The sequence below is a fragment of the Cygnus olor genome, chromosome 12, assembly GCF_009769625.2.
Source record: "Cygnus olor isolate bCygOlo1 chromosome 12, bCygOlo1.pri.v2, whole genome shotgun sequence".
NCBI classification, from domain to species: Eukaryota; Metazoa; Chordata; class Aves; order Anseriformes; family Anatidae; genus Cygnus; species Cygnus olor.
In genome coordinates, this window is record NC_049180.1 from 1,297,957 (window position 1) to 1,324,960 (window position 27,004).

General features: G+C 43.2%; 1 protein-coding gene across 5 annotated transcripts in view; it reads left to right on the forward strand.

Annotated features, from left to right (window-relative positions):
- FANCA (FA complementation group A) overlaps positions 1-27,004 on the forward strand; it is a 34,814-nt gene that overhangs the window by 3,850 nt on the left and 3,960 nt on the right. For all 5 annotated transcript variants that reach the window (XR_005823581.1, XM_040570950.1, XM_040570951.1 and 2 more), the window contains exons 6-37: positions 811-884; positions 1,976-2,088; positions 2,608-2,690; positions 3,123-3,156; positions 5,539-5,605; positions 6,191-6,303; positions 7,270-7,346; positions 7,800-7,941; positions 8,503-8,636; positions 9,630-9,740; positions 10,157-10,252; positions 10,351-10,410; positions 11,477-11,565; positions 11,983-12,043; positions 12,144-12,193; positions 13,286-13,362; positions 15,203-15,307; positions 15,887-16,029; positions 16,512-16,582; positions 18,078-18,177; positions 18,971-19,170; positions 19,615-19,711; positions 19,967-20,143; positions 21,215-21,288; positions 21,768-21,896; positions 22,385-22,451; positions 22,690-22,856; positions 23,439-23,544; positions 23,666-23,725; positions 24,124-24,228; positions 24,450-24,562; positions 25,403-25,544. Coding sequence is in view for 4 of the 5 variants with exons in the window: in XM_040570950.1 (XP_040426884.1) it covers positions 811-884; positions 1,976-2,088; positions 2,608-2,690; positions 3,123-3,156; positions 5,539-5,605; positions 6,191-6,303; positions 7,270-7,346; positions 7,800-7,941; positions 8,503-8,636; positions 9,630-9,740; positions 10,157-10,252; positions 10,351-10,410; positions 11,477-11,565; positions 11,983-12,043; positions 12,144-12,193; positions 13,286-13,362; positions 15,203-15,307; positions 15,887-16,029; positions 16,512-16,582; positions 18,078-18,177; positions 18,971-19,170; positions 19,615-19,711; positions 19,967-20,143; positions 21,215-21,288; positions 21,768-21,896; positions 22,385-22,451; positions 22,690-22,856; positions 23,439-23,544; positions 23,666-23,725; positions 24,124-24,228; positions 24,450-24,562; positions 25,403-25,544 (3,237 nt within the window). In the remaining variant the exon portion in view is untranslated. The remainder of the gene's footprint in view (positions 1-810; positions 885-1,975; positions 2,089-2,607; positions 2,691-3,122; positions 3,157-5,538; positions 5,606-6,190; positions 6,304-7,269; positions 7,347-7,799; positions 7,942-8,502; positions 8,637-9,629; positions 9,741-10,156; positions 10,253-10,350; positions 10,411-11,476; positions 11,566-11,982; positions 12,044-12,143; positions 12,194-13,285; positions 13,363-15,202; positions 15,308-15,886; positions 16,030-16,511; positions 16,583-18,077; positions 18,178-18,970; positions 19,171-19,614; positions 19,712-19,966; positions 20,144-21,214; positions 21,289-21,767; positions 21,897-22,384; positions 22,452-22,689; positions 22,857-23,438; positions 23,545-23,665; positions 23,726-24,123; positions 24,229-24,449; positions 24,563-25,402; positions 25,545-27,004) is intronic.

Consider the following 27,004-nt stretch of genomic DNA (forward strand, 5'->3'; position numbering starts at 1 on the left):
ATTTGTGTGGTTTGTTTTGTGAAGATAAATGGTGCTCTAAATAGAGTTAAGGACTTTTTGTGAGCAGGACAATTTTGGTTGCTCGCTGCTCTGGTGGGAAAGAAGGAAGAGACTGATCTCCCTGGATAAAGAGGCATGCTCTAGTCTCAAATATCCGTCTGGGGCTGAAAATAGAATCCTGTGAATTTTATGGGCTGATTAAAATCTCCCTGTTCTCAGGTAGACATGGAGATCAAGTGCTGCTATGTAATTGAGATCGTTACAGTAAAGGATTAGGCCGTTGAAGGCAAAGTATGTGGGCGAGTTGGGGGTCACGCTAAGAAGCAGCTACTAGTCGCTGCAGAAGGCTAGTGGGACTCGTCTTCCGAATGCCTTGCGTGCTCAAAGGCTGCTCAGGTGGTGCTCGGTTTTCCTCCATGCCCATGGGCCCGTCTTCTCGTACAGCTGCAGAATCTCTTCCTGCAGTCTCCTCTTGGGAAATGGATTTGAGAGCAGCAAACCTGTTCCACAGAAACTACTGAAGAGTTACAAGACCGAGTGATAATTCTCCGAGCTGTTTCTGGTTCTGAATTAACAAGACTTGAAATGTAGTACTACCCCGTTTTCTAGGATAGCCACTGCTCCTTTGAATATGCAAAGTTAGGATTATTCCAGGGAGACAAAGGTGGATATACGTATGAATGGAACACAGAATAGATAACTTTGAATGAATGAAGTTTAGTTTCATTCTTTCTATATAGGTTATCATATCAAAACATTGTTGTTAAGTGTGAAATGTGCACTGGGGCCTAACTGTGACGTTCTTGCTAGGACCTTCCGGTGCTGGAAGCTGTGTGGCACCTGCACAGAGGCAACATCATTGGACTGGGAGAGCTGCTGGAGAGGTGAGCAGAGGTTTATAGGTTTGCAGATATATTTAATCGCTTAAAGCCTATTGAAATGTAATCGGGGATTAGTCATGAGTATTCTGGACTATGAATATAGTCAGATGCTTGCAGGTGATCAGATTAGCAGGATTTAAGAAGTTACCCGGGGTTTGAGAGGTTACTCTGGGTTAATTAGCACAGTTCAGGGTACGGTGGCTGCTCGTCTGGTGGCTGCTCAATCAGTTGGGGTGTGAAGCAAACGGTTGGGCAAGAACCACCGCTGCAGCCCCTGCTGGCTGATGTTTATTTCACCCAGTTTCACTGGCACAGCTGGCTGCACAGCGGGCAGGTACCACGCAGGGTGGGGAAGGACGCAGTAACCCAGCTCTTTCGGTTCATCTGGACATCCCCTGAGAGCTGCTTCGGAAACTCTTGTGTAGCCAGTGAAAATTAGTGTGGGTCTTGGTGAGAAGGCTTGCTTCGCATAAACGGCGTGCTTCTGTCGTCTCAAAGCCAGTGTTGCAATGAAGTGAGGCAGAGTTAATCTCCAGAGAAGTTACTCTAAGAATTTATTTATTTTTCCCAATACAGAGCTAACAAAATCAGTTACTCTTTCAGAACCTCAGGATGTTTTCTTATGGTGTCAGAGGAATATTACAACGATCTTTGATACAGCCTTTGATGCCGATTTACTTATCTGTTAAAGAGACAGGAAAAAAAGCCTTCAGTGCTTGCTGTACTTTAAGGAAACCAAAGAGAGAGAGCTTGGGTTTTATATTTTTTTGGAAAGCATTTTTATCCAAGTATCTTAGAAATCAGAACTAAAATCTTCTAAAATAAGTTTTAAAATTGAAATACCTTAATGTCAGATATGATTAATACTCAAATACTTGAACACTCAATTTCACATGTATTTTTTCTTATCTTATTATGAAGCAAATAAAGCTCTCGTTGGCTTTTACAATGAAAAGAAATGAACTGCCTCATATAGCGCAGAGTCCTACACAGATGTCTCTTTCCTAAGTCCAAGGGGATGGTGGGGCAAAAAAAAACCAAGCATCACAAAGCATAGAAAGGATTGAACTGAACGTGCTTCTGTTTGTTCTCAGCAACCCTGACGCCCCTGCCGTGGTGGAGTGGCTGTGCAGCAGCCTTCGTGCTCTGTGTGAGCAGGCGGAGGAGCCCTCGCAGGACGCGGAACTCGCCGGGCGCGTTCTCTCAGGCAAGGCACTGAGCTGGGCGCTGCGAAGCGGGGTCCGACTGCTGGCCTGCAGCACAGGCTCGCAAGTCAGAAGCTGGGGTTTAAAAAATGGGACCTCGCTTTGCGTTTTCTTACGTTCTTTCAACGAGGGAAATGTATTTGGTGAATTTAGCGAATTGTTTCCCGCATAAGATTGCTTGAAGGGCTGTAGCCTGGCCTTTGGGCCAGTGCGGCGGGTCAGGTACAATTCACCTGAGCTCTGCGATGGTAAAAGTGTGTGACACCTCTAAACTGCCTGGTCTTTATAATCCTGTACATTTCTGTGCTTCTTGTCATTGACTGTTCCAGGTCCTTTTTGCCCGAGAGTAATTTTCCTCCAAGAGAAAAACTGAGTGTTGAGCAGTCTTGCTGACTGTGCTGTTCAGGGAGTGATGCTTTTCAGACACCAGTCCCCTTGGGGGACTGAGATGGGAAGGCAGAAGAGCAAGAGGTTTTTATCGTAAGGGGATGCTGAAACACTCATTCCTTCTCGATTTGCAGACTTTGCGATCACATTTCTTCAGAATGGCTTTCAGCAAACTTCAGAGCTGGGAAGGAGGTGTGAATTCAAGAAGGTCCCCAATGTAAGGACAAAATTAAACATTAGAGATAGTTGTTTAAAAAACTAGTTGCATTTTATATGTCTCTGCCTTTGAGTGTAAATAAATCTGAGTTTAGAGCAACAAAGAAAAGGCAATGGCCCATTTACTGCAGTGGGTAAGGAAGAAATGGTGAAACTAGAGACCTCTTTAAAGAGAATTTCTCCTAGGTAACTTGTCAGAGGCTTTTTAGCTTCCTTGGGTTCACCTTGATTGCTCTTTTTTTCTGTTTGTAAATGAGGCATGGAAAATGCTTGCCTGTCTGCCTGTTGTATCTGTTCTGCATTAGAGCCTCAGGTAAAAGTTAAGCTTTAATTTAAGAGAGACAAAACCTTCTTGTTTGACTCAGTTTACTTTTCCTGCGTATAATTGTAGCTGTTTTAAACACTAAATTCTTACTTTGTCAATTTTGAACAGATCTGTCGTGCTGTTTTACAAAGAATGTTGACATGTAAGTGTTCTCGTGATTTGTAACTGTGCAGTCACTGCTGTTTGCTAGGCTTAAGTTCCTTGCTCGTTACTGAATCACCTAAGGACTCAGAGCAGTCCTCTCTCTGGGATGCTTTGCCTGTGTTGTATTTATGTCACTGATTCTCTGTGCTTCTGTTTTTTTCCTTTGCTCTTGTAAAGCGAGTGTCTTCTAACACCAAAGATAATTTCTTGCTTTTTATGCTAGTTCATTTTTGATCCTCCCAGCTGCAACACCAGGTAAAGATATCGGAGCTGATTTTTAACAAGTTTGATTGGAAACAATCCAATCCGTTGTAGCACAGAGGTTAAACTAGGATCATTTTTTCTGCTTATTAAATTCAACTTTGAATTTACCAAGTTACGTGCAAGCAAGCTATTTTGCTGACTTGCTGTTTGGATTTGCAGACTATTGGTTTGTGAAACCTGATTTATTTTTTTTTCGATGTGGAGCAAAGATTATAATGTGCATGCTTAGTCTTTAAACAGCCAGCGTTCAACTGTCCCATGGACAATGTACCTGTTTTGGCCTGGGCGGTGGTGATGCTGCTGCTGAGAGCTCAAGTGTAGTAGTGCCTGATCTGCGTTACAAATCCTGTTGCGGAAAGACTGAACGCACAAGAAGGTGTGTTTTTTTTTTTTGCCTTGTGTCACAGACGATCTTCACAGTAAGCTGCTGGTTCTGCTGTGCTGTTTTGTCTGCAGAGGAAGCATTCACTTACACCTCCTCACGTGCTCTAGGCCATTGTAATTGTCTAATCTGGCTGCGTGGGTGTTCTTACTTCTCTGTCTCCTTAGTGACAGCGCTTTACCTCTTTTCTTGCTGGCATGTTTCAGCAGCATGCTCAGTGCTATTGCAGAAATCGGTGCTTTTTGTCTGTTGTAAAATGACTGAAGACCAGGACACAACATGGGGACTGTCCTTCTGCACCTCTCCGTGTGGGTATCGCCAGCCTGATCCCTTACCCACGTCTGGCAGAAAGCGTTGTCTGGAGACAGAGCTGCCTTACAGACCTCGCTGAGCAGTTCTAAAAAGGGAAAGCTGTAAGAGAAGTGCTTTATTATTTAGTATGTACGACTCCCATCTCAGGTGACCCTTTAATGGTGTTGGCACTTGAAAAATAACCCTCATAAACACGGGACTGGAGGGATTCTGGGGAAGTGAAGCAGGCAGCTGGCAGTCAGGCTGGAGTCGGTGCTAACCTGCTCTTCATCTGACCTTCACGTTCCTGCAGCCTGTGCTGCCACTGCCTGCCTTGCAGTCTGTTCGAAAACGTATAGGAAGTTCTGAATTAAGTGTTCTTGTGAGTGTGTGCTTTTGGGTCACCTTTGAGGGGTTTCACTTAGCTTGTCAGCGGCTTTGAAGAACATTAGGGTGCTTTATATAAAATAATTCACAATTAATGGAGACGTTCACATGAGGAGGACAGGCTGGGAGCACCGTGCTTCATAGTAATGATCGTGCTAAATTGAACTCCCGTGCCTGCGGCTAAGTAGAGTTTATCTCCTTTTCTCTGTTCTCCCCTGCTTAACCTTAAAGTATTCCTCAGCAGGGGAGGAGAATGTTCCTCCCATACGCTGTGGGCTGCCTTACAACAGAAATGTGAGGGACGCCTGTTTTGCTGCCTCAGTTTGGTAGTTTCCTTTTCAGAGCGCATCACTGAGATGGTCCTAATGATCAAATCCTAATGAAAACCAAACTTTTTTGTGGTTAAAGAGGAGACTTTTGAAGGTAGCATGGAACAAGAAACAAAACCACTGCTGCTGCAGGCTGTAAAGCAGAGGATCTCTCAGTATGTGGGCTTTGAGTAGTCTGGTCAGGACCATGTGTTGTGCAAGCTGCCCACCTCTTCCACCTCTACGAGCCATTTTGGGGCAGGTCTCGCTTTTGAAGGAGTGCTGCTAAGGCAATGTAACGTGAAGTCCCTCTGCTGTCACAAATAAGTGCCATTCACAGCAGCGTGCTCTCTTTGTTGAGGGTGGTGAAGACCATTGTTTCAGGAGGTTGTTGACACAGAGCTTGCCTGTGCAAATCCGTCTCCAGACTTTTCTCTACTGCAGCCTTGCAGTGTTTGCACTCTTAGATGCACTGCACAGCTAGGATTAGATTTGGAAATTAAATATTACTTTTTGTGCATTTTTGGATGGCTTAATTGTTAGCACATTTTTGGGAATGCTTTTAAAGTGGTTCAAGGTTGATGTTAATAGTTTCTGAGTCTCTGTGTTACTTCTGAGTAGTTTTTGTAAGAATTTAATGCTGCTGAATGGCACGCTTCCCTAATGGGGTCACCTTCTTAGCTGTTTGGGGTCACAGCTCCTTCCATTTCTCTCATTGCATCTTTGTGTCTTTACTTTGGGGTACCAGGGGTGCTTGATGCTGTTGGTAAAGAGAAGCAGGAGGATGTCTCCGCGTTGCAAGCTATGAGGTTCTGGTAAGAAACACAGTTCCTCTTAATAATGTCAGGAGGAGTTTTTTTTTATCCACTGTTATGCTTGTTAGTGGGATTGGATAAATGTCTATTCCCTCCCCCCAGCACTGTTTGTGTTTTGTGTTCTCTCTAATAAAGTATTCACAAGTGAAATTGCAAGTAAAAAGGTAAGTGTGAGATAGGAAAGGGCATTCTGGCAGTCTCAGAACCAATCTTGGAGCACGTCAGCATGTGATGAGTTTCCTCTCTCAAGTTTGCTCACTCTGCTTCTTAGCAGGAGCTCTGGGAAGGTGCCGTCATCTCCTCAAATTTCCATTTTCAGACCCATTTTGTCTGATTGCTTTGTACTTGTTAGACTTCAGTCCTGACCTGTGCAGGGGTATACATTTGACTCAAGTTTATAAATCTGATAGCTTAATAATGTTGAGTAACTGACAGATTTTTTAAAATACATTAAAAAAAAAGTATATATCTCTGGCATTTTGATGAGGGTAGGTGTAGAAGAAAAATGAATCATTCAGCCTAATCAGCACCTGGTTCATCATATTTCCTGCGCATTGTTTCAGAATATTTCCTTGTCATTTATAGGCTGAATGTGTTCAGCATGTCAATTTATGGAAGTGCAGTTCATCCGGATTCCTTGCAACAGTTTTTTAGACACACCCTGACTGAGGTTCTTACCTACAACCCCTTGTTGAAAGGTAGGAGTACACGGGGAGCAGTAAGTGCCTCGAGGGTTTGTTATTGTGGTGGGTTTGGAGCTCCATCCCACCCAGACCTCACTGAATGGAGTCCTGCCTGCAAACCAAGCACAGTGAAACTGCCTGACTCCCTGCTTCCTTCCCTACCTGCATGTTGCCAGAAAAGATGGGAAGTTCGTCTGGGTTTTAGAGGGCTGTAGTTCAGGAGAAACCCTTAGGTGGAAAATCAGGGCCTTCAGATAGAGCTTTAGCCAATGGCTCATGAGCAGATATTTGGAATAACATCTACTAGCAGCCTTTGTGGAGCAGACATGGGAGAACTGTGGCCTCTGGGAGTAGTTTTAGCCAAAGGAGCAGCTGTGTGGGAGAGCTGGTACTGCAGAGAAAGCTTGGGGCTAAAATAACGTGGCCCTATGTGTTTCTCTTTAAGTGCAAAACATAGCCTTTCTCTGCTGGTTGGGTGTCTGTTGTTCATTTCGTTTTGGTAGATCAGACATAAATGCAAGAAGGCTTCTAATCCATGATTGTTAATTGTGAAGCTTGATGTTTTTAGGAAGAAATACTAGGGCTGCGAAATCTCTGGTGAAATACCACACTGAGCTATGATCTAGAGCCGCTCACCTGTAGCGTGGGAGAGCAATGTCACTGTTGCTGGCTTCCAGCTGAAAGAGATCACTGAGGGAAAAGATGATTCCTTGCTGATTTTCTCTGCATTATGTTGGCCAATGAATGTGTGATCTCGAGAACAGCTTAGAGATGACAGTGCTGTGGTGAAATGGCACAGTCGTGTTCACACAGTCTGTGTTCCAAAGATGAATAGGAGAGAAAGGATTTCAGCAGGCAGTTTTTAATGTATGTGGCTGTGAAAGCTAAAGGGAAATCTTGTGTGGTGAAGTTCTGCGTTTTAGGTGTATTTTAAAATCTATTGCTGAAGAGGTAACTATTATATTCTTTTTCTGGATATAGTGTCTGATGCCATCCATATGCAGAGAGAGTGGAGCTTTACAAGGACTTGTTCGCTGCTCACTACCTTGTATCGCAAAGTATGTCTTCTTGGTTTTACAAAGAGCACATTATTATGTTGGTTTTGTATTCATCGAAATATCTAAAATGGAATTATTTAAATATAGCGCATTACAGTCGCAGAATCTGAACTAGCTGCCAGGAGCTGCAGGCAGGACAAAGCCTGAAGTACTAAGGGGACGTTTGTGCAAAGCTCCTAATGAGAACAAAGATATCTGAAGATGTGAATTTTCACTGTTACAGAATATGACGTTGCTTCTGAAAGAGCTGGAGCATTCCTGTGTATTTTAGCCAGTGCTGATTCCAAGCCAGAATAATGTCTGGCCCTGGGAAGCTGATGCAAAAGGTGCACACAAGATAGCTTTTTCATAAGTTATGCAAAAGGCATCTGCGTGTTAATCTTGACAGTGCATTTCACCCTTACAGGTGGCTGCATGCCATAGCTAAAGTGAATTGCTGTCGCTCTCTTCCAGCTGTTTGTGGCGTTCAGTGCAAAGGAGTCGATCTGCCAGCTACAGCAAGTCCTGGAAACACACGAAGTAAATTGGCAGCATGTCCTGTCCTGTGTTTCCACGCTGGTGGTCTGTCAGGCTGAGGCTGAGCAGTTGTTCAAAGGTATGTAGGTATTGGCAAGCCTGCAAGATAACACATGCTTGTTGCTTCTCAGATACTGAACAGAGAAAACAACCTGAATGGTGCAGTAGCAAGTTCCTAACTGCTCTTTGGAGATTTCTGTAGGGGAAAGAGCAGGAACTCACCCTCTGCATTCAAGTATTCTATGTCAGCCGTGATGTGAATGCCAGGCCTTGTGTCTGACACTTCTATAATTTAGTGTACAGCTAAGAATGATTATTTGATAATTACCTTCATGATTATTTGGAGTAGTGATTACTGAAGCTTAGTTCCTCTATCTCGCTTTTGCTAACAGACCGTGTTTGATAGGGTTTCTTACTGATTGTGTCATTGCTGGACTCCCTGTGATTCTTGCAAGTGGAAGTCCTAAAGTATTTGACCACTGAAAGCACATGAAAAATATAAGCGAGGCCCAAAGGTTCTCTAAGCTGCAGTGCATGTCCCTTTGGGACAGATGTGTTATCAGATATTTGTCTTCATTTACTATAAAATTGTAGCACAATTGTCAAGAGCAAAGTTTGAGGTTACTGCTTATGTTTCTAGATCTACTGAGCCATCTCCTGATAAAGGCTTTTGAGAATTACGATATGGAAAATATGATCACTGCGTTCCTGATAGCTCGTCAGGCTGCCCTCGAGGGCCCTGCTGTGTTCATGCCATACTCTGAATGGTTTAAGGTAAGACTAAACGAGGCCTGAGTGATAATCTTTGTTTTAAGTGTGTGAGAAACCTGCACTTAAGGAAGGTTTTGCTGCACAGAAAAAAACAACTAGTTTCAGACAAGATAACCAGGAATCTAGCAACAAAACAAGGAAAAAAATAAAGTAATAAGTGATTATATTGGTATTAGGAATAATATTTATTACTGCCTTTGTGTCTGCAAAGAATATATTTACTTGGCTTTCCCTGGTCTTCCCTTCTTTCATCTTCCAAGTCCATCTTGCCTCCTCTAGTTATTTGTCAGGAACGCAGACACGTAATTCCTATTCTAATCATATTCTTGGATGTCTTTCAGTATCTTGATAACCAGCAGTGTTGTGATTGCGTAAGTTGTGGGTTATTGCACATGAAGCATTCCTATTTCCTGGATGTTTGCGTGCAGCTGTAATTGATGTTTGACCTTATAGATAATTGCTAATTAGCTTTTAGTTGTAAACATGTAGGTATTTAAGGTATGCAAATCTCCGCATAATTTAAACCTTTAAATTCCTTTATATGAGTTTGCAAATCTAAGCTCAGCCTTTGCTGATAAAGTGTTTAGGATGTATCAAAGGTAAACCGGTTCTATTTTTTGTAGTGTCTGACTGGCTTATTTTTCTTAGAGTGCCCAGATACACTTCCAGAACTGTGGTGCCCTGATGAACCTCGATCCTTTGGTGCATTTTGGTTTTGCCTTGTTTAACTCCCCTGACTGTACCCATGGTAGTGCATCAGAAGGAATTTTGAATGTGACATGGCAGGCTGTCTGGAAACTGGAAAAAGAAACTGAAAGAAACTCCTGTGGAGACTTCTAAAAACTTTCTCTGGAGACTTTTCTCCAGGAGGATACTCTTGACACAAAGCAGATGTCTGCAATAGATGCCTGGGATTTGTGTGCTGAGTTTAGTGCAGTGCTGGGATGCTGATTCCCTCCACGCTGAAAGGCTGAGCTGTGATGTTTTCTGTTTCAGGCTTCCTTTGGGAGTGCTGGTGGTCAACACGGGAGCAGTAAGAAGGCTCTGGTCTTCCTCTTCGAGTTCTTGTCAGAGCTAGTGCCCTTTGAAGTAGCCCCGTACTTGAAGGTGGGAAGCTGCTGGTAGAGATGGTTTTTTAGACTGCTCCAGAACTGCTCCAAAATAAACATATTTGTGCCATGTGCCTTTGAGCATACTATTAGTTTTGTTACAGTAATTGCATTACTTCCGACACACTGTTCAAAACCTTTTCTCCCTGAAATAAACAAGAACAAGATTCTTTTATTTCCTTGACAAGAAGGAGAATTCCTTCCGTGGAGTTATATTGAAGCAATTCAGTGATTTAGTCTGTTTGTTGTTGTTGGGGAAAATTAGCATGTCAGTTGCCATGAAACTGGCTTTTCTTAAAACGAGCAATAATGTCTTGGGGGAGTACTTGAGGTAATTGAGTGTAAAAGTAAACCAGAATTTTACAGTCGTCTCCTGTAAAAATGGCAAATCGTGTTTTGAATTTTACATTTCAGGTCCATATTATGTACCCGCCTTTTGTGCCATCAAAACACCGATCTATTCTCTTGGAGTATATCACTCTGGCTAAAACGAGACTGGCTGACCTCAAGGTTAGTAAAAATTGTCCCTTTAGAAAAGACATCTTTCTGGATCTGTCAAAATATTAACCATGTTGTGACGATGTCCATCTTTATGTAACACCACACAGGTTGCTATAGAAGATATGGGGCTCTATGAAGACTTGTCTTCCACGGATGAAGCCATGCAGGTACTGGTCATCCATCCAACAGTTCTCTCACCAATTACGCTCTTTTTCCTGTGGAGGCTTAGGTTAGCCCTGTCTGCTATTCCTACCAAGTTTGAGCATGCTGCCAAATCTAATTCCTCTGTCTTAAAGTTGGACATTCATAAACATGGAAACTTTCCCCAGATTTCATGAAAATTAGACCTGCACAGAGGACTAACAGACCCTAATAAGTATTTCTGGAGACAGGCTGCAGAGGAGCTCAATGATTAGCGAGCCAGCTACTGGCCAAGCAGCGTCTATGTTAGCCACCCAGGTAGCAACGTGCTGTTTGAAGCCAGTAAAGTGCCAGCTCCCTCTTGCCCATCCTGTGCTGTGGGATGTAGAAAATAATGGACGATTCCGTTGGTGGGGATTTAAGGGACAAAGGACAACCTAATGGTGTTGTATGGTGGGGGGGAAATGAGGTTATTGAGATGGGGAGAGGCAGAAGACAGGTTTGCAGGAAATGGCTCTGCATTAGCTCTGCTGATAGACTGACTTGTCTGTTTGGTAGGTAAGAAGTTGGCACAGGTTGTTGCAGTCTTAAGATGTCTCACGGCTCAAACACGAGAAACCTGTGGCAGCATTCCTTCTGCCTGGAGTGTAGTTCTACTAGCATGGGCTGGAAGTGAAGATTATGAGTCTTAATTCCAAGTGTATGAAGTAATACGGAATAACAATAAAACAAATTCAGAACAGAAAAGATATTGTCCCCATGAGGGACTACTAAATAAACAATGATGTTGAACAGGAATATCTGCTGCAATCAGTGTAGGAGTTGGGTACAGAACTACACAGACCTTTGGGCTGACCCAGAAGAGCTGTTACGCATAACAGCCTTCCCAGGGCAGGCTGATGCTTCAGGTCTGGGTTTCTCTATCCTGCAGTTTTACTCTGCTTATCAGGTAGTTCTCGTTATTCAATTGCATTTGTTCAGTCGCTTCGCAGCACAGACAGCTATTACTAACCCTGAAAGACCAAGCAGGGAAGTTTGCTGTCATCTTTGATTTCTCACAATATCTTTCTCTCATTGTTGCTTGTGAGCCAGCCCCAGGGCCAGGCGCTTCGTGACGTTGAAAAAGCCCTTCAGATATTTGAAAATACAAGGAAGATCCCAACATCTGTGATAGAAGCCAGGTACTGTGTGCTTCTCAATTCTTCTTGCTTTTAACTTTAATAATAATGGGAAAAAAAAAAAAGCCAAGTCCAAATCAAAATAACAAAACAAGAAAAATTGAGGAAGTCAGCAAAGGAGGATTTAGGAAATTCTTCCCATGTTACTCACTTCCTCCGTAGTCATCTAAATTGAGGCTATTTCTGCAGAGAATAAATAGGCTTATGCACACCTGCAAGAGAAGTCCACGATTACTATAATACTATAATTAAATAAATAAATGAATAATTATTAGCTAATCTGAACTTGATTTGATTGTGGTTATTCATGCCACCATGAATATTTTTTTATTTGCAGGAACCAGGTTAATTTTTGAGGTAATGAAATGGCACGTTACAGCTCTGGCGTTGTTAATATTTTGCTATCTTTTATTTTCTCAGTATTTTCAGGCGACCATATTACATTTCTTGGTTCCTTCCTGCTTTGCTCAGGCCACGTGTGGTTAGTACTTTTTTTTTTTTTTTTTTTTTGGACCCTTCCACTTAGAAGTGTGTTTGTAGAGAGGTGATTTGCACCTAACCTGCCTGCTTTTCTCTTGCAGCTCCCTAAAACCCCGGATGTGTGCATGGCTTTTATAGATTCTTTAAAAAGGTATTGAGGCTCCCCAGTGTTGTTTTCTGGACTTTGTCTTCAGAACGTTTGGCTTTCCATTAGATTACCGGAAGCTTTGACACCTTGTTTACGGAATGCTGCCTCTTGGCTAACCCTTTTGGCAGGGCTTCGTGGCCAGACTCGTTTGTGGCTTGCAGGTTGGGGATGCAGTAGCTTATCTGTATGGGTGAATGTCTCCAGTTCTGTAATTAGTCCAATATCCATGGATAAAACTGTTATCTAGAAGGAGTACCACGTAGCCCTCTGACTGCCGGCCAGGTAAATTTTCATGCAAACTTTGGAGGATGCTGCTGAATACAAAACTTCAATAGGAAGATGAGCCCCGCTGTGTAAAGCTCCCCCCTCTGTGGGTGAGGATATGGGAGAAGGGGAAGATGGAAATTAAATGTGTGATAATGCTTCTTGAGCTGTTCTTAAGGGACAACAGGGTAATGTTTCAGGGTGCTTGCAGCCCCTCTCAGAACTCAGGCTTGTCCTGTATGCATGTTTAAAAGCTCTTCTCTGCCTTGCAGAGAGGGCTTTGGTTTACATCCAGTAATTCCTCTGTAACCCATCATGGAGAAAAAATGCTCAACGCTGCCTTTTACAAATGAGACATTCGATCCTGCCCTGTAATTCCAGTCTGACAAAAAAAAAATCTTTTTAAAAAAATACTTAAAAGTTTTAAGAGAAGCTGCTAAATTATTCTTCCTTACCAGCAAGCATTGGAGGTCAAACTTTGATCTCCTCCACATTAGCATTTTAGAAGTGTAAATACTCATGATCACATAGGAATGTAAGTTATGTGACTTAGATATATTATATATGAAATAGGTATTAATGCATGTGTATACCGTGCATAGTGTGTGTTATACTTCTATAATGCTTGCTATGAAAGCCTTGGATATACATTTCTGGCCCTTATGCCAAGTGATGATTTAAAAAATAATAATAATAATTCAGATGCTCTGTATTTTTTGGAGCCTCTGTAATTATTTTTCATAGCATAGCTGTTCTTTCTACTTATTCAAACTTCATCTTTATTAAATATATGCTTATATGGTATATTAAGTGTCTCTTTTTTTATTATAGAGCTGATAAAATACCCTCAAACTTGTACTCGACGTATACCCAGGCCTGTTGTGCTATGAAAGAGAAAATGTTACAAGGTAAAACAATTTTACTTACAGATGAGCTTGAAGAAATGTTAATGTTTCCATTGATGCTCTCATAAATTGAAAAACTCTCAAAAAGTTACAGCTGATTAGGTCTTTAATCTATATGGAAATGGTATGTATATGTATGTGTATGTTCTTTATGTCTTCTTGAGGTATTAAATAGTTACTGCCGTAATTATTTTCTCCGCCTTTCCTGCCTGAGTGGGATTTCTGCAGTCCGTGTGGAGCTGTGCAGTGCTGAGGCTGCAGATGAGGCCTGAGCTAGCTGATTTAAATCTAGCTCCAGGACATCGGCATGAATCAGCGTTTGCAGTGAGTGCCTGTCAGCTCCAGCTAGCCTGGGGTGTGAACCTGTGTCCATCCCTCGTGTAATGGCACTGGAGCTGTCTGAACTCACCCTCGTGCCTTTTTAAGAACAGATCACTGTGCGTGGCTGAGAGCTGGGGAGACAGGAGGGGCTAGGAATGAAGCCAGCAACAAAGGGATCGTGGTTCATACCTTACATGTCTGTGGGCGGGAGGGCCCCCACAATTTCAGATTCCGTCCCTGCAGCCCTATTAGCAGCACAACATGTGTGAAATAGTTATTCAATGAACAATCCTATCTCTTTCAGCAAGTGGGTTTTTTCATACCCTTGCAGCTTAAAATGGGCAACGTCCTCAGCGCAGGTTTGTACAAAATGAAAGGTCAGGCTGGTGAATAGGGGTTGTTCCCACAGCACGGTGGCAGTAAATACACCCCTGTACAGGGATGTGTCTGCAATGGACTCCTGCTCAGGGCACTCCGGACGTTTGAAGCTTTCTGAGGATGCTGTGGCTCGGAAGAGCCGTGACAGAAGCGCGGAATGCAGCAGCCTGGCTGCGAGGTTGTCCTGGCAACCAGCAGAAGTGAAGAATCCCTTCGTGGGATCAGCAGGATCCTGCTGGGCAGCCAGAGCTCTGCAGGAGTCTGAATTGCCAGTGACCTCTAGTGGCACAGCCTGATCCGTGTCCCCTGCATCCTGACCAGCCTCTTCTGTGTCCCCTGCTGTCCCCTGCGTCCTGATCCATCCCTGGGGCTTTGGCACGGGATTTAGGGCAGGATTGAGTACTGGTCAGCTCTAAACCTGCCCTGTTCGTTAGTGCTCATTCTCGCACATAAAAGTGACTCAGCATTCGTTGTTGCTTTACAATGCGTTTATAACAATTATAAATTTTAACCTTGTCATTTACTTCTCTTGTTCATGGTTGAGCTATTTCTGGCCCATGTACGAGACGCTCTTCCTGTCTAACAAACTGCACTGGGTGGTTTTTGGGGCTGTGCTGTGGCGGCTTCTTGGTGGTGGCACTCCTTTTCTAGTGGTAAATGGAATTGCCTTTCATTTCTTCTTTCAAACAAAATAAAGCAACATGTAACATCTGAAGATGGTGTCGGGCTGGAGGAGCAGCTGATGACATAGTATGTTTGCATTGCAGTATTTCTGTATTTTGAAATTCTGCTTCCAGTCTTTGGAAGACAACAAATGTTTCTGTGTGGGGCAGAGAGCTGAAGCAAGTAGGAAGGAAACTCGGAAAGGAGACTTTTTTTTTCTGTATTTGTCTCTAAAAACTGAATTCTGTTCTGAAACGAGGCATAAACTGGTAAATGATTAATCAAGTAGTACATCTGGAATGTAAAAATAAAGCTGCGTGTGTGAAGGATTGATGGTTTGGGGTCTGTGACAGTTTATAGAAAAGTATATAAATTCTGCTTTTGCAGCAAGTGTATGCAAAGGCTGTTGAATACATTTCATAAAGTGATGTAATGCACAGAAGTAAGAATAACGTATTGCATTGCTCTCTTACATGTCTAGATGAATCAAAAGTGGAGACCAGCCATTCCAAAGAGCCTGTTGAGCAGCTGAAGGCCGAACTGGCTGAACTAAGGATGCTGATTGTGGACCAGGCTAAATATGAAGGTATGGAGGAAGGCAAGTTATAATTACCCATAACTGACTGCTACAAAAGCTACATTAATAAAATGTGGCTAATGGTAGCCAAAGCAATGGCAGTAGTTACTTGCCACTGGTACCTGAAGACTGCAGCCTTCTCAGATCTGTATCCTTCCAGCTATGAATACATATATTTTTTTCATGTCTAACAATTTCTGTGCTTGAGTTGGGAACTTCAGGTCTGCAGCTTTGTGATGATTGCTTGCTACCACACGCATCTTTGCCAAGTTTGGCAGCTTTGTTCCTGGACTTGCCTGGTGACCTGAACCCCTGCCTTTTGAAGGCTTTTCCTTTTTGGTGTGAAAAATGGTTCTCGATGTGTGTTCATAATAGTACTGCGAGGAAAAATTAATGTTGTCTTCTAAAATGAGGGTGATGATCACTATGTTCCAGCTGACATTTTTTGCTCATTAAAGGTTTCCATTGCATAATTTGGGTTCTGATCAATTAGAGTATGTATTTCACTTGTTCTTCCTGTTATGTGGAGTTGTAAATCTTTCATGCCTTCTGTCCTGACTCTCGTCTTCTCCTGTTGCTTTCTTGCAGATGTGCCAGCACAGATTGCCTTGATTTCTGACAGACTCTCAAGTGTCTTGGGTCACAGTGGTGATGAGAACGACACTGCTACTTTGAATTCTCGAATCCAAGTTAATGTTTTTGACCCCAAGCTGGAACCCTGCCATCAGAGTGTGAGTGCCATCTGTCTTGGGATGAGAAATAGGTAGGGCTGGGTAGGTAAAAAGGCATCTGGATAGTACGTGAGAAAGGTTGCTTTATCTGTGGCTACCAGGAAATACACTTCTCCTTTTGTCTGCTTTGTAGTGCCCTGCACAGACTCTTACCTGTGTTTTAACCTCCTTGAAGTTGTTGGATGTCTGGTGGAGAGATCTAGAGATAGAATCTATTAGAGCAATCCTGTGATGAGCTTGGCTTTCCTCACCAGACTTGCCTAGATATTCATTGTATGTTGAGATTATTCCTGGGCTGTTATGGGCTTAACTTTCCATCTCTTATTAGTGCCAGTGGATCTGTAAAACTTATGGTGGTGAAATACCATTTACAGATTTGTCTCCTTTGTTTTAATGTTGGAAAACATAAAGTATACAGAGCACAAAACTAGATCTAGATATCCAGCCCAACGAGGAGGAAATAGCAGTGTCTCTTGTTCCAGGTTGTTGATCTTCTGCTGACATCTTTCTGCCAAAACCTAATTGCTGCTTCCTACTTTAACCCTCCTGACAGGTAAGATGCAAGTAAAAGAGCAGGGAAATGAAAACTAGTTAATACACTATAATTCCAACATTTGTCTAGGGGCCAGGAGGGACTTCTGGTTGTTCATACCTACTGTGCCAGACTGGGAGTAGCAGGCTGCTTTATTCTGAGTTTAGTAATCTAAGAACTAATGCACTTTGATGTGCAAGTGTAAATAAAACATACTTCTCCTCTTTTGTTACTGATTTCTTCAGAAAAAAGGTGGCGCTTGGCTCTGCTTTGTTCTCTGTGACAGTGCATTAAAACTTTCTGCAAATACTACGTGCTTAGGTTGGTGCTTTCAGCTCAGCGGTGAGGGATGGGGAATGAAGCAAACTTTTTTCCTTTTGTCTGGTAATTACTTGCTGGCTGACACTAAAGATCAGAGGAATGTTTGTCTTCTGACAGGGTGCACAGGGGTCTTTTTGGCACGTTCAGTGATTTTTGCAGATTCAGGCACCTCACTCTTCATCCCTGATGCCGTATCTAATACAAAATGAGTGAGACATAAGTGCTATGGGCACAGGAAGAGCAGCCTGATACGCTTTCTCTCCATCTTCCTTCTCCTCTTCCCCCTGCAAGTGATTCGGTTTGACTCTGGCCTAAATGAGCTATAGGAGGAGGGAAAGGTAGCACTCATCCTTCACTGTGAGCCTTCTTTGGAAGGACTCTATTAATGCCGTCTCCTTCATGATGTGACAGAAGTCTGTCAATGTTAACAGTCAACATGTCAGTGGAAATTGCTTTGTTGGAAAACACCAGTGTACTGACAAACTGCCTGGGATCCCAGCTGCTGACGGTGTTGAGCTGGGTAGCTGCCTCTCTGGAGTGCAGCACGCTTCGGCAACCAGTGCATCTTTACCTCTCTTCTCTAGTAGTTTGCCCTGGTGACACAGGAGTGTAGGTGAATCTGCGTTGCAAACCCACACAAAAAGGAACAATGATGAACAAGAGCATTCCAGGAAATTATTTCTAAACCCAACCCCCCATCCAATATCCTCTGAAGATGGTTTGTTTTCTGTCAGCTAAGCGGGAATGCTCCATAGGAAAGCCCTTCCCTTCCTTTATTTTTTAACAGGGACCTTGTCATATTGCTTCTTTTCTACGCTTGCTTTGTTTTATGTTCCCGTTTATTGCTCTGCCTCTGCTCACATTGTGCTCTCTGTCTGAAAAAGCTGTCTTTGCCCCAGGCGCGATTTCCTCCTCCCCTTGATGTCATTTCAGAACTCTTCTTTGACTATATAGTCAGTTATTTGATGCAGGGCTCTGGTGGAGTTTGTGCCTTTATAGAGGTCCTTAGCTCAGATGCTCTAAAAATGATACTTTCTTTGAGCCTATAAATGGAATTATAATTATCTTGTATTTATGGACAAGTATGGCTCAGGCTCATTGTGTCTAACCATTAAAAAAAAAAAAGAAAACTCTTACTGTATTAGTGATAAAAGAAAAACAGTAAAATCAGCATGTGGTTTTTACCTTTCTACAGGCAGGGCCCATGTCTCTCCTTGTTTGTGAAGATGATATGTGGACACAGAAGTCTCATACCTGCCCTTCTGGGCAGGCTCTGTCAGCTTATTTATCACCAGGTTAGTTTTCCAAGCAAGAATCCTATGGTTATAGTGTGCTAAAGGCTAGCCTGGCTCCATTTCCTGAGCTGTGAGGCATGTACCTGTCTGGACTGCATCGTGAAGGGACTTCACTAGTTTTCAGGCTTCCAAAATTTCTCATTTCAGAAAAATAGTCTGGACTTGATCTTAGGAACGTGAGCTAAATGTTTTCCTGCAGAAGTGCTGCTGTAGCAGGTTAATTCATTGAGATGTATTTTAATGGAAGCTAAAATAAACCAGGCTATGAATGGATCCAAAAGAAAAATAGTAGGATGCTTATTTCCCAAACTTCCATATTGAATATTTCACTAGAAACCCCTTTTAAAAATAAAAGTAAGACCCCAAATCTGAGTTGCAGCAGTGCGTGGCTTTCTTTTAAAGAACTGTTGATTTTATTTTCCTTTACTCAGTGATACTGAAAGTGAGAAATTAAAAGTCTGATAGACCAGATTAGCTGTCATGGAAGCTAAAAAGTCTTGAGAGTTTCGAATTCTGCTGGGTTGAAATTACAGCTAGTTGCTCCAAGTTACTCTGTTACAGAAATGTACAAATTTAGCTGCAGGTTGATAAAAGGAAGGAAGGAAGAACATGCTTAATTTACCTGGTGCCTCTCATCTGCTGAATTGGTATCAATTGGTATCATTGCACGGAATTGCTCGATGGGCAGATGCAGTGTTTTGCTACTTGATTAATTCTGAGATTTTTCTGCAAATGGCTGTTTTGTTACCAGTGAGATTCATCTATTTCTCCGATTCTTTTGTTTGTCTTGCAGGGTCCTTCCCTGAACGATGCTCATATTTTAGGACTCGCTGCTTTTGTGATCCATTTAAGTGAATCCAGGTCTTTAATTCCTGAAATGGAAGCTGATTTGGGGATTTCTCAGCCTGTTGCTGAAAGGGTCCTTTCCATTTCTGAGTACTGGAGCTGCTTGCTGGTGTGCAGGACGAAAGAATCGTTCTCCTTCTGCATGAGGTGAGGTCGCACATCCCCCACGTGCTTGCTTCCCTGGGCAATGGCTTAGCTTTGGCACAGGAGGGGTGCTGGGAAAGCTCCCGTGTTCTTGCGGAGGATTTCCAGAGCGTGTTTAGGTGTAGGTGCTGCATAGAGGCGTTACACAGAGAAACAGGCTGATGGTGAACCCACGTGAAATAGCGTCCCGATGACTGTTGCTTGCTGGAGAAAGGACTGACTGGGTGATCTCAAAGGTCTGGTTTAGTCGCTGGTGATTCATGCCATTAATGTGCTTGGTTTTGGGAGCACATAAATAGAAATGACCCCAAAAGCGAACGGGTTTTGAACATGGTGGTTAAAACTACTTTTAAAACTTGATCTTTGCTTTGACTTTGAACTTTTGTGAATGGGAAGAGGGATGACTGAACCAGCCAGATAACTGAATTCTCTCTCTTTCTTGATCAGGTTTTGCACTACAGCAGTATCTTATCTGATGTGCAAGTTTCCATCCTTTTCTCATGATGACTTATGTGCCTTGGTTCCTCCTAGCCTTGTTAAAAAGGTAAAAGGAATAAATGTTTTGCTATTGCTCATGAGAAAAATCAGTCTCAGTTCAACTTCCCGCTGCAGACTCCCGTGAAACTATAACTTGTACAAAGAAAGCTACATAAAAATGCATCTTGACACCCTACTACTTTACCGTTTTGTGTATTTGCTTGTTTGGCAGTTTCAGACAAACAGATGTTGCAGTGTTTTTTTTTTTTTGTTGTTGTTGTTTTTTGTGGAAAAGTGCAGAATTTTTCTGCCTTTATTTCAGTTGCAGTACATTATACCACGGCTGAGCTTGGAAGCCCGGGGAATCACGTGTGAGGACGGTAAAGCTGACCTAAATTGGAGTTCCCTGTCGTGCCCCTCTCTAAACTACAGAAGAGCCAGCCTCTGTTTATGGAAGCAAGCACGGTTTCAAGAGCTCTTGAAGGAAAAAGCATTCCAGGTAAAAATATTTCCCGTGCCTTAAGTTCATGCTGGGACTCTCATTTTTCAGATCTCCCCTTTACAATTTCCTTTTTGCTGATACAAGCTTTGTGTAAAAAATCTGATATCTGAAAAGTTGGTATGACAATGGGGAGACGTGATGTGTGCTACGTCATGTACTCAGTGTTATTTGTAGATTTCGATGGTGATGATGAAAAGGCAGAAATAGATAACCTGAGGTGAAGCTTCTCTGTCCTGTTTATGGCAAAACTTGAAGCCTTGGCGTGATACAGTATACAACAAGAAAATTATCAGGAGCTGTAGAGAAAAGGCCTGTCCCTCACCTCAGCTTCCCACTGTGTGCAGTGCACAAAGTGATGATGACTCAAGTCACTGAAAATACTTTCTAGTGTTTTTGATGCTTTGTCTAAATGTCGGTGTTCTCCAGAACCACTTGTGTATCTTGGATTGTTTGGCTCTGCCGTGCTATGAAGCAGGTTAGCATATCAGATATTCTCTTTATACCATCCTTGCATTATATCTGATTTGACAGGATTGCTTTTTTTTAACCCAGTTCATGTAAAAACCAGTTTGTGCAGAGGAGTTTGTCATATTATTAGAATGATTCCATGCGCTTTGCTAGTTTAAAGTACGGGACTAAAATACCTTTGCATTCTAACCTTTCTCTGATGCTTATACCAGCCTGCCTATGCTGCTCTTTGTTCATTTTCAAGTATGTTTCTAATAACCTGTGTTCGTTCTAGTATCTACACTTTAAGAACGTGGGCATTTTTGGGAATGCCAAAGGGGTGTGTTTGTGAACGAGATTCTCAATGGACTTGCTTTCAGTAAATTTCTAGATTCCTGTAGGTTTTTATCTTAGATTTCTTGCAAGGGAAATGGTACTGTAACGTCCTTGGCTTGATGCCTCCAGTTTAATATCTTAGTCTGCACTGGGTTGTGTCTGGATACAGGTGAAGGTGGGATTTATTTTATTTTGGAAAGAAGGCAGCTGTTCTGCACAAGTTACTTGCCTTGCTGATCTGCTCTCTTATCTAAATTGTTTTTTTGTTTTTTTTTCTCCTCCCAGTTATCTTTCAGAGAGTGGCTGCTCTTGGAACTAGAAGTGCACCCTGAAAAGGATATTCTTTCTGCTTCAGAAAGGTAAGTGCAGAGATGTTTTAATCCCAGATTATAGTGGGACTAGTTCAAGAGTCTTTCCCACTCAGATTAGGAAAAAGCCTTGAAGACCAGGAGGTTAACAACAAAAGTAAATAAGAAAGCTGCAGTGGGGCACACATGCCTGTTGTCCACTACAGGCTAAAGCAATGAATTGCAAAGTTCACACAATGCTGGAGTGAGCTGTGTGTTTTACCTTGAGGAAGTTCACCAAGATGACCTCTGGCCTGCATATGCAGTCCTTCCACGTGACTTTTCATAAAACCTCCCTGTTTCCAGAAGCAAGAGAGCTGTCATCTGGACATGTGGCGTCTGGTGGATGGCTTTACTTATATTGGCACTTACTTGCATGCTTGTGTCTGTCACTCCACGTGACTTGGTGCTTGAACTTCCTTTTATAGTAAGGTAAAGGAAATCTATCACAGCAATTTAATGGTTCCCTATTTTCTCTTTCAATATTGCAGACAGGATTTCCATTACTGGGCTATCTATCAGTGGTATCTTCCAGCACCTTCTGCTTCTGGTGGCTGTGATGGAGACCTGGAAAAGGCATGTGGCATTATTATCAACACCATTCTGGATTTCTCACAGAGGTATTCTGTTTCACGACTTGCAGTTCTGCAGAAGCAATAGTTCTGCTAATGACCTTGCAAGCTAGGAGCTGTGAACTTGTCTTACGTGGGGCTATGTTTTCCTGAGTGGAAGTGATTCCCTTCTCACAGGTCTGGCTGCATGTGAAAGCTGGGAGGTTTCTCTGCATGATTCACTGGTCTTTGCGTCTTGCTTTAGGTGACAGGTTTGGGGCTGAACTTACAGATAGTTCCTACTTTGTCTGGCTTTACGTCGAATTGTATTCAGATTTGTTTGGCCAGACAAGCATCGATGCCCTTGAGGAAGTGGCTGAAGCTGGAAAATAAGGAGGGGAAGGGCTAAAGGAGAGTTACATCTACAGCTTATTTAAGGAATGTTGATATTAGACGTTTATGCTCATGTGAAGCCATTTGATTATTTTTTTTCTTTGAATTATGTTCCCTTTCTGGCCTAAAAGGGATAGTTACCCGGTAATGTCTCTTCATTTCAGGTTGGACCTGGGTAGCTACGGCCAGTTGAAGATGTCAGTGAATCCTGATATTCTTTGCAAGTTGCAGGTGATTTCAGATTTTAATGCGTATCTGTGCGTTCAATCCTTGAATCTGTTCAGGCAAAGATTTTTCCTAAAATGTCCGTGTAAGTAAGGCCGATACTCAGTTCTCAGATGTGGGCAGCGGTGTGGAAATAGACTGATATTGAGCTCTTTGAATTACTTTGGAGAATCATAGGGGGTTTGAGTGCAAACTAATGTGTAGCCCTGATAAACACTGTTTTTTCCTGCCCTACCTCGTTTAGGAGATGGTACTTGAGCTGGGCTGTAGGCGAAAGCTGCTTTCGGGCTGTTTGGATGCCAAGAGACACTTCCTGTTTAAGATTCTTCAGGAAAGATTGAAAGACAGAAAGCACGACTCTGCTTTGGGTGAGCAGTTGTGGAGGCAGCAGGAGCTGCTGTTGCACAGAAGGTAAATGCAGATGTGAACGGCTGGGAATACCTTGACCAGATCTGCTGTTCAGAGGAATTATGTTGTGTGCTCGTGCAGTCAGGTAGCCTCCCCTCAGATCCCACTGCAAGTGGAAATGACGGAGTCCTGGTAGCAGCTGTGCAAGGGATGTTTATTCCGTAGCACCCACGTAGTTTAAATGGGTTTGTGTGCCATCGTGGGTTAAAAGTTGCCCCTGTCACTAGACTGGATTTCAAAGACCACACATCTTCCTGGACTCTGTTTACAGCCAGCAGCACCGTTAATGCCGTCACTTGTATTAACCATCATTAAATTACTTGCTGCTGTAACTTAAGAGTGCGTTTCTGTTTTTGATCCATAGATAATATCTTTGAAAGTGGTCAGTATATCTCGTTGAAATGCAAGTTCCTTCCTGGTCAACAGGAAAAATTCCTGGTACAGTTTCTGTCAACATGTTTGAGCTCTGTCATGTCTGACATACTCACAAACTCTCCTGAATATCAAAGTCTCGTGTCCTGAGAGTGTGGAGCCAGATTCTCTTCTTGATGGCAGCTTTGATTTTGTTTTTCTCTCCTGCCTAAGGATTCTGGTAGGGCTCCCTGCATCCACTCTGATCATGACTTGTCGGAAGGGAAAGAAAACAACGTTGGACTGTGAAGACTTTTTTCATTTTGTAAACTCTGAGCTGGTATGTGTGGCTAGCCAAACAACTTCTTGTTGGCAAATGCTCTAGCTAAAGATCTTTAAACATGGGTTTATGACAGAATTTAAGAGGCATTCAAACTTTTTCTCTCCTCATCTTGCCACAGAAGAACGTCTGTTCCAGAGGGTACGCGCTTCCCTACGACATCACCGCCCACTTCTTCAGGGTAACTCCTGCTTTCGTCGTTCTGCTCTGTTGTTCCTGCTAGCCAGAGCAGACGTTCCTTTACAAGATACCTGGCTATGTACGCTATTCTTAGCAGTGAGATGTGCTCCTTTCACAGCTGTTTTGAGAATTGTTGGTGTAAATTACAAAAAGACGAGCAGTAGTCCAGGGAAGTGAAAAGAATTAATAGGAGGAAGTAATGGTAGAGACTAATTTTAATACAGTGCAGCAAAGTGTGTGTGTGGGAGGGGGGGAAGAGAAGCTGTTGAACACATTCCTTTTGCTGGGCCATGCTGACCCCTACAGTTACTTTTGATTAGTTTACATTTGGGTTTGGGAGGTACTTCAGAGCAGCAAAGACATAGGTGTGTAGTCATCTTGTATTATATCCTCTTCCAGGGCCTGCTGAATGCCAGCTTGGACTGTGAAGAATCAGCAGAAGCGGTCAATGATGTTCTAACAACAAGTCAAGCCAAATGTCCCATTGTGCTTTTCTCTGCAGTGGTATCTGCTCATATTTTTTTCATATATAACTCAGTTTGCATTTCCAGGATGTGAAACTTCTCATGTTAGTTATGTATGTATGTACGTCTTGGGCTTTTCTATTAAGGGGGGAAAAAAAAAATTGTTTCTCGGTAGCTGGCTGAGATAGCTTGCACACCTTATTACAAACAGCTACCAAGTATGCCACCACTAATGCTGCTGGTTTCTGGCTTTCTCCCTAGCTCTGGTGGCCACGGTTGGAGCCAATACTTTGCTGTCAGTGGAAGAGACTCTTCGGGGCTCCGCTTGCAGAAGAGTTGGGAAGACTGAGGGAATGCCAGTCCTCAGCTACGGGGTGTGTATGAGGAACCTGAATGTGGAGCTGCAGGCAGGAGAACCTGCTGCGAGGTAGCTTGGCTGTGATGGATCAGCACGCAGGAAGCCTGTTCTCTGAGACAGGCTGGGGTTCAGCAGGCACTGTGAAATGCTAGTGCGGTCTGAGGCTTGTAGGACAGCTACATACAGATTCCTTTGTAGAGTTTAAACTCAGAACGGGTCATTATAATCATTTAGTCTGGCCTTTTGTGTAATGTGGGTCAGAGTGTTTCACCATAAAGAGAAGAGAATCTTTTTAGAGGAGATTGGAAGGCAGACTCCCTGTTAGACAAACACTGGAAATAGCCTTTAGCACAGTGTTGAGTCATTCCCTGAAGCTGCCGCACCCTTCACACCCTGGATTTGGTTTCACACCCTGGATTTGGTCAATCTCTGGTCTCCTGAAACTACTGACTGCTTCTCTGCTGTATCCTTCCCTCTGTGTCATTTCCCATGTGGTAAATCTGCTGTCTGTTCAGTGTCCTGCAGCTTTTCACTAAAAGCTGGGAATTCAGTGTAAGAATCTCCTTGCAGATGATTGCAGGCAGTAACCATATGATTCTGTAGTAGTGTATACAGCTACCTACCTGCCCAGCCTGTGATAAAAGAGATTGGGGAAGGCTGCTGTCTGTTGCTAGACTTCCCTTTATTTCTGCAAACTCTCCAAGTAGCATTCAACAATAGGGAAAAACTCGGGGAGAAAAATTACTTTTTTTTGTCCCGGTCACAAATTTATGCCCTTTGCCAAAGCCCGTAAATCTCCTCATTTACAGCTATGCTTCTTTATCTAAAACTATGTCATGCTGGTTTTGTTTCTTAGCTTCCTTTCTTCAGGAGGGGTTTTTCCTCTCTCTGGCCCTCCTTGGATTTCTGCTGCCTTCCTCCACTGCACCATTCAACAGCAGTCACCACGTGGAAGAGAGAGAAACGTACTGAAGAGGCTGGGGACTGACACGGAGCAGGCAAGACTGGACACATTTTAAATGTCTGCTGTTCTCTACACTTAAAACTAGAAGTAGAATATCTTGAACTGAGAAATTGTAAACCTTGTTGTGAAATCTTGCTGGTGGCTAGTTGATAGAATGTAGCTGTAGATTACCAGATACTAAATATTTATCCTAGAGGCAAAGTTTTTTCAAATTTAAAGTTTGACTCCGATATTGGTTTCTCTGTGAAGTTAAGGAGGATTATTAAATTGCTGCTTTAAAAAATAAACGAAGATGGAGAGAGTGCTGCAGAGATTGAGAGCTCAGTCCATGGCACACTAGAATCACTTCTCCTTTTGACAAAGGAGCTGTCCTCGTTAATTTTAGTTGAGGCATCTTGGTTGGAAGGCGAAGGAGATGCAGAAAGTGGCTGTGAAACAGGAGTGCAGGCATCTGAAGGGCTCTGGGCAGGTGTTCTGGGAATCCTAGGGAAAAGACTCCCGGGGGATTCCCAGGTATGCTCCAGGAACACGTCTGCTGTTTCACCATGGCTCAGGCCGTCTGTGCACAGGAATTCTCTGAAGCCTTCTGCTGAGAAGGAAGTTGTGCTGCTGCTCTGCCAGGGGTGTGTTGATCTTCAGGGGATAGCAGGGACCAGAGCTCAGTATGGGGAGTGTCTCTGTATTGAGAAATTCACAGGTAAATCTTGTTCATGCTGAACCCGTGCCTTACTATTTACTCCTAAGTTTTAATCCTCAGGGCAGCAGTTGCGGTAGCTGCTCTTCTTGCCGTGGGATTGACTCCACCGTTGTTTATACTGGTCTAGAGCCAAAAGCTGTTAGTCAGAAACCGATCTCACCGAGGTGATAGGTGCATTTAGTACAGGTGAAATAATGACAGCTTTCACCTCAGAAATCTTCCTTAAGATAGGAGGAGGGCACCAGTAGAATGAGAGCAGCGGGAGGGCTGAGTGTAACGGGTCCCAGCAGATCACACTGGCTGCCTGGTGCTCAGCCTTCGGGTCAGACCCTCAGCTACTGCTCCGGTTTTGGTGGAATTCCCCAGATCTGTCTGTGGTGGGGACTTGGCCTCACAAACAGGACGAGTGTGAGGTCAGATGCCAAATCAAATCCCTCCAGGTGACAGGCAGTGTTAAAATGCTAATCTTGCTAAGTCAGAAGGGGCAGTGTCGTGGGATCAGCCACCTTGGGGAATGAGGCACTGCGGTTAAATCCAAAGAGCCCAGTCGTTCTGCATGTGCCACTCCCTTTTGTTTGATTCACCCACATGCAGCAGTCTGTGCCTCCGGAAGATTTTCGCCTGAAGTGTAAGGTCTCTTGCTGCTCTTTTCTCTGCCTTGGCCTGACTTTTGTGCATGTGCACACGGTCCTGTGCCATGCACGTAGCTTGCTGTCTGGCTCTGCCCTCTCTTTTCTCAGAAAGAGACACGAAAAGAAAGGAGGTTGAGCTTTACAGCTTGGTTAGCAGCACAAATA